Source organism: Urocitellus parryii, chromosome 11 (assembly GCF_045843805.1).
Source record: "Urocitellus parryii isolate mUroPar1 chromosome 11, mUroPar1.hap1, whole genome shotgun sequence".
Lineage (NCBI taxonomy): Eukaryota > Metazoa > Chordata > Mammalia > Rodentia > Sciuridae > Urocitellus > Urocitellus parryii.
The window spans coordinates 103,888,139-103,894,156 of NC_135541.1; the positions used below are offsets into that span (position 1 = coordinate 103,888,139).

The 6,018-nt window shown below is 34.3% G+C and overlaps 1 protein-coding gene across 3 annotated transcripts in view; it reads left to right on the top strand.

Moving 5' to 3' along the window:
* The window catches only part of Cept1 (choline/ethanolamine phosphotransferase 1), a 36,932-nt gene extending 31,387 nt beyond the window's left edge, over positions 1-5,545 (top strand). For 2 of the 3 annotated variants that reach the window (XM_026402761.1, XM_026402763.2), the window contains exons 6-9: positions 2,823-2,954; positions 3,386-3,544; positions 4,046-4,171; positions 4,753-5,544. In XM_026402761.1, the coding sequence (XP_026258546.1) occupies positions 2,823-2,954; positions 3,386-3,544; positions 4,046-4,171; positions 4,753-4,872 (537 nt within the window). In that variant the 3' untranslated portion in view covers positions 4,873-5,544. Of the gene's footprint in view, positions 1-2,822; positions 2,955-3,385; positions 3,545-4,045; positions 4,172-4,752 lie in introns of all 3 variants that reach the window. The other variant, XM_026402762.2, reaches the window with a different exon arrangement.
* The last annotated feature ends 473 nt before the right edge of the window (positions 5,546-6,018 follow it).

Consider the following 6,018-nt stretch of genomic DNA (forward strand, 5'->3'; position numbering starts at 1 on the left):
AAATAAAATTCAAAATAGGGCTGGGGATGTGGCTCAGTGGTTGAGTGCCCCTAAATTCAATCCCCAGTACCCCCCACCAAATGAATTACATTTAATTCATATTATTTGGGTGTATTATTTTGTGTCATGAGTCCAGAGAATTTTCCCCTGGCTATGGAAAAGACATTATCGTGACATTATAGCCCAAGACAGTTCTTGGTCTTCCCAAGTCTTGAAGATTACCAAAACTTCAAGCAGGACTGAGAATAAGGTGTTTCCAGTACAGCTCTTTGCCTTTTTCTAAAGTAGCTGCACCTTGGCCACCTTTGATGAATGCCAATAAGATGATGACAGAAATAAAGTGGGAAAGACAATGTCCCCACCCTTTGTGACAGGGAGAAAAGATAGAATGTGCCCACCCTCCTTGATCTTGAGTGATGGGTGAAAATGGCAACATGAAAATATAGTGCATTTTATAAGTGGTTCAATTGGTGTAAGACTAGGGATTCCTCCAACTCCAGCTTTTACTTTTCTTTGCCTTTTTTTTTTTTAATATACCTAACTACCTTTTTCATTTTCAATGTTGGAAGCAAGATGTTTTGTCATACACTCCCCAAACAGGAATTCTACATGCATAAGAGAAAAAGAGATCTTAATCTTCATTCAACAAATAAATATTGAACACCTACAATAACCAGCGCTCTACAGAGAGTACATAAATCAATTCAAACAAAATCCTACACTCAAGGGCTTATATTTTGGTGTTTATAACTAACATGTAAAAGAAGTAAATGAGAACCCTAAAAATGTTTATGATATTTTGCTCTTACATCTTAGCTTGCTTACTTTGCAATTCAAGATATGTACTAATTTGCCTGGCTTTTTTAAAGTTTGTATTTTTCTTTTTTCTTTCAAAGGGCAACAATTTCCATGATCCTAAAGCAGGTTCACCACTTATAAATGTGGTTAAGATGCTTTATCAGTCTAATTGTGATACAGAAACTATTATACACAGTTGGCACTCACTCAGATACTCTGGCTATACTGCAGGGATGCCCCTATAATGAAATAATGCTCTGCTTCTTTTGGAATGTGGTCAAGTGTAGTATTTCCTCATTTGCCAGAGAGATCCTTTGTCTCTATGGGAGGAAAAATGTGGGAGCAGTGCAGAAGAGACTGGGAACTATAAAACTAGCCAGAGTATTGAGTTCCAGCCAGGTGCATCAGATTTAGATTGTAATGTTCCCCCAGTTTTCTGAGAGCAGGAAAAAAAAATCCCTTAGAGTTCAAAGCAATCATGGTGTTGGTTTTCTCCTTTATTGGAAACAAGTTTTGAATTTGAGCTGTCAGGGTTGGATATCAAGGAAGGAAGAAGACCACTTAGGAGGCACCCTAAAGTTCTGGACTTGATTTTAGCTAGACCTATTTCATTTTAGAAAATTAAACACTGCTATGGTACCACTTGAAATTTGAATGTTTGATTTCAGTATTTTTTAAGTGCTGTAGTTTTGTAAGAGGTCATAGAGTTGTGCAAATAAAGTGAGCTCTTCAGAGTTTTAATAGAGTATCCAAACATTAAAGTGTATTTTTGTCAGTTTTACTGGGGTTTTATATACACAAAAAGAAAAAGAATTGTCCTATTTTTGATTTTGTTTAAAAGTGTAGGCAGATGACATCCCAGAAAATATAAATAGCCTTAATTAAAATATTTTCAGCAAGCCAGGTGCCTGTAATCCCAGCTACTGGGGAGGCTGAAACAGAAGGATTGCAGTTTAGAGGCTAGCCTCAACAATTTAACAAGACCCTGTCATAAAATAAAAGAGTTAATAATGTAGCTCAGCAGTAGAGGACACCTGGGTTAAATCCCCAGTACTGCAAAAAAAAAAAAAAAGAAAGAAAGTTTTCATTTTAAGAACTCATTGCCTATCATTTGTTTCTGTTACTGAAATTTATCATTTATCTTTTCAATCAATATTCGACAAATTTTGAAACCATGAGAACTAAAGGAGGAATGTAAAAAAAAAAGAGACTCTTAAATGATTTTTTAAAAGTTTAGAGTGCAAGTGTCTTTCATTTTAAATGATACATATTGTTCTTGGAAGATTAAATGCATGTTATGGATCTACTCAATCTCCAACCCCCTTACTTTAGGTAAATCAATTCATATTTTCAGTATATAGTACCATAGCAATGTTATTTACTTTTTATTAAAAGTAAACCTAATATGTTAGAAATTTAGATACATGATTGTAGAGCTGTAACTGTTTGGATTTGCTTGACAAGGGTTTTGGTTGGTTGGTTTTTTGTTTTTTTTTTTTTTCCTACCTGCCTGTGTCTTAGCAATCTAGAATTGGGAACTCTTCCAAATAGAACCTTCTCTTCCATTCTCTACTTTGTGTATTTTTAATTTAGTGGCAAATATTTCTATCCTTTTATGCTTCATATATCCTCACTATAATAGGGGTATACCACAGGTTTAAAGGAAGAATTTTTAAAATACACAAAGGAAAAGGCAAGGCACACCCCTTTCATAGGACATTAGCCTAGTTCACTGTTGCCAGATCTCTGGGATGCATTAGGAGAATCATACTTAGCTTATGACACAGATTAATAAAATTGAATCCATTTTTTTAAAGGTGTCAGAAGTAAGTTAATTTTTTACAGCCTCATCTCTTGAGTCTTGTCATATTGCTTATGATGAAGAGGAGAAGGAAGCTTCCATTAAGTATTAATTAAACTGGAGGGAATGAAGAATATTGGGGAATATAAATCAAATATTTATACTATTTTTTAAATTTTAGTTTGTATATATTTTAATTGTTCTTTCTCTCTACCTATTAAAGATTCCAGTGCTGAATATTCAAATGAAAATTTTTCCTGCACTTTGTACTGTAGCAGGGACCATATTTTCCTGTACAAATTACTTCCGTGTAATCTTCACAGGTGGTGTTGGCAAAAATGGATCAACAATAGCAGTGAGTATATCTTAAGATTTCTGTTGATTTCCAAACTAGGACTTGGTTTTGTGGTCAATTTGTTTTTCATTTGAAGTATATAAAATCATTTGTTAATTTAGTATTTCTACTTAGCCTTAAGGAAAAGTGTCCAAAACTTCTCAGTTTTATATATACATACATACATTTATATGCTTATATATGCATGTTCTTGTGCGTGCACAAACACACACATATTTTTAGAAAGTATGATCTGCTTTGTAAATAATAAGCCTAACCCATTCTTGCTGCTGCTTTTCATTAGCTCTTCCAATGTTCAATTTATAGATATTGTTGGCTGTCAGGCACCATGGGGTTATAGAAAGTTTGAGATGATCCGTTTTATGATAGATCCATGTGGTATCTGATGAACATTGAATAGTACCCTTACCACTTCTCTTCACTCTGTACAGGGAACAAGTGTCCTTTCTCCTTTTCTCCATATTGGATCAGTGATTGCATTAGCTGTAATGATCTACAAGAAATCAGCAGTTCAGCTTTTTGAGAAGCATCCCTGTCTTTATATACTGACATTTGGTTTTGTATCAGCTAAAATCACAAATAAGCTTGTGGTAAGCACCTCAACTCTACTTGTTTTGTTTTTAACTTTCATCTTATTTTGGTTTTATGGTCCTTGTTTTTATTTTATAGCTTCCTAAATAGACTAGGGTTTACAATAAAAATCTTTTGAAATCATTATGGAAGCTATTTTTAGTCTTTCGTAAAGCTGCAATTTGAGGTTACCAGAAGTTCTTAGAACCCCTAGAACTTTTCACCATTTTATGCACTGTTATAATTTGGTTGTTCAGTTTATCTGCACTCTGTAGTATATTGTCTTCAATCTGGACACTCAAATTAAGGCTCTTTGGAGAAAGCATTTGCAAGTTTAGTTTGACATGATGTGTCCCTTTCCTTCTCACACATCAGATTATTGAGTTTTTAGTGTTGGAAATTCAACAATTATTGCTGAATAATTCTTGAAACTCTGTGTGAATACAACACTGATTTACCACATTGCTCCCAGTTGCTTTAATATGAAAATGCCTACATCATTAATTTTATTCTATTCATAGGTTGCACACATGACGAAAAGTGAAATGCATTTGCATGATACAGCTTTCATAGGTCCAGCACTTTTGTTTCTGGACCAGTATTTTAACAGCTTTATTGATGAGTATATTGTACTTTGGATTGCCTTGGTAGGTATTCTCCTATCTTATTTCATGATTTGGTACTCCTTGTTTGTTTGTTTGTTTTTAATGAGCCAGTCCTAATTTATAGAATCATAGAATTATGAATGGGAATGCCAGAAATCCACAAATCATATATATAAGGCAGTGTGGAAGTTCCTTGTGACTTTGTATTTGAGTTTTTTGTTTGTTTGTTTTGCATTATTTTTATTAGTTCTTCCTATATTAGGACTCATAAATTCCAAATTTCTGACCATGTAAATCAGAAATTCAAACTATACCCTGTAGGCCCTCAACCTGTTTACCCAAGCCACAGCCATTCCTTTCTGTATTGTCTGTGGCTGCTTTCATGCTATAGTGGCAGAGTGGAAGAGTTTGGACAAAAGACAGAATTTAAAATATTTACTGTCTCTCTAAGAGTTATTGATCTTTAGTGGAAAGGAAAAAGCATGGAGAAACTGAGTTACAAAATTATATAGAATTGATGGTGAATTTGAAGAGAGAAGAAAGATGCCACTCCTTTCCTTTGGGGGAAATGTAGAGATTACCTAAGCAAGTGCTGAGAATCTAACAGTCCCTTTTCTTTCCAGGTCTTCTCTTTCTTTGATTTGATCCGCTACTGTGTCAGTGTTTGCAATCAGATTGCGTCTCACCTGCACATACATGTCTTCAGAATCAAGGTCTCTACAGCTCATTCTAATCATCATTAATTAGTTGGTGTTATATAGGAAACTCATGTTTTCTGCAGGAAAGAATCTGAACATATTAAGAAGAATGGGGGTGAATAAGAACAAATATAATTTATAATCAATGTTATGTAACTTTTATTCTTTGTTACTGGTAACACTCCCTAACTATCCTGTGTGAGAATGGGAATTTCAAGTCCCATCCTGTAAATTGTACATGTCATCATACAGGGTTTGGCCCAAGAAAGCATGCAGGAAAAAATGCCATGTGTTTGTAATTATCCTGGCTTCAGAATAATATTGTCATGGGGAGCAGGTCCCCAGTGAAGGAGATTTCTAATGTAGAATATTTGCAGGCCAAAAGATGGTTGTTTTATAATTTTAACAAATTATCATCTTTTAGTAACACCCTTGTTTATGTCTTCTCAAGCTTTCTTTACTAAAGAGCTCAGCTTGTGACACAGATACATCCCACTAGCTTGTGAGGTGAAATGAGTGATAAAGACCTGGAATTTGGGTTGAAAGGTTTCCTATCTTCACATTGTTGAGGATGTAATTTTTTTATTGCTCAAGAAATGGTATCTCTTGTGGGCTTGGGAAATCCTATTAGCATGCAGAATAATGTGGTAACTTTGTCGATCCATTTTATTTTTTTAAATAAATAAATGATCTAAAAGCCAGCTTTTTCTCAAGTTTTATTCAATGGGGAGATAAACTAAGTTCAATGTCATTTTTTAAAATTTAAGGAAAATTTATTCCTGTTCTTTAATAAATAAGGAAATTTGGTCAGCTGTGTTGTCATACTGTGTCCTGTGACCAACCTATCTTATAGAAACTATTTAACTTATAAAAGATGAACAGTGTTCATCTTCCCTCTTGATGAGTTCGTTGTGTTATAGTTGTTCCCTTAACCTTGTGATTATGGGACATTTGGGAATCTTGAGTCCTTTCCCCTACATTTTCAGTAATTGCCTGGGTCTCTCTAAGGGGTCATTTTGCACTCTTTTCTGGCACACTCCTTTTCCGTGTTTATACTACAATTTGAAATAGGAACTAAGTGTCCTTGTGAACCAGATCTATTTTCATTTGTATAGATGTTCAGTTGCTTGAATGAAGAGATAGACAGCAGAAACATTTTAGGGTTAAAATAAACTATCTTATTATTGACTT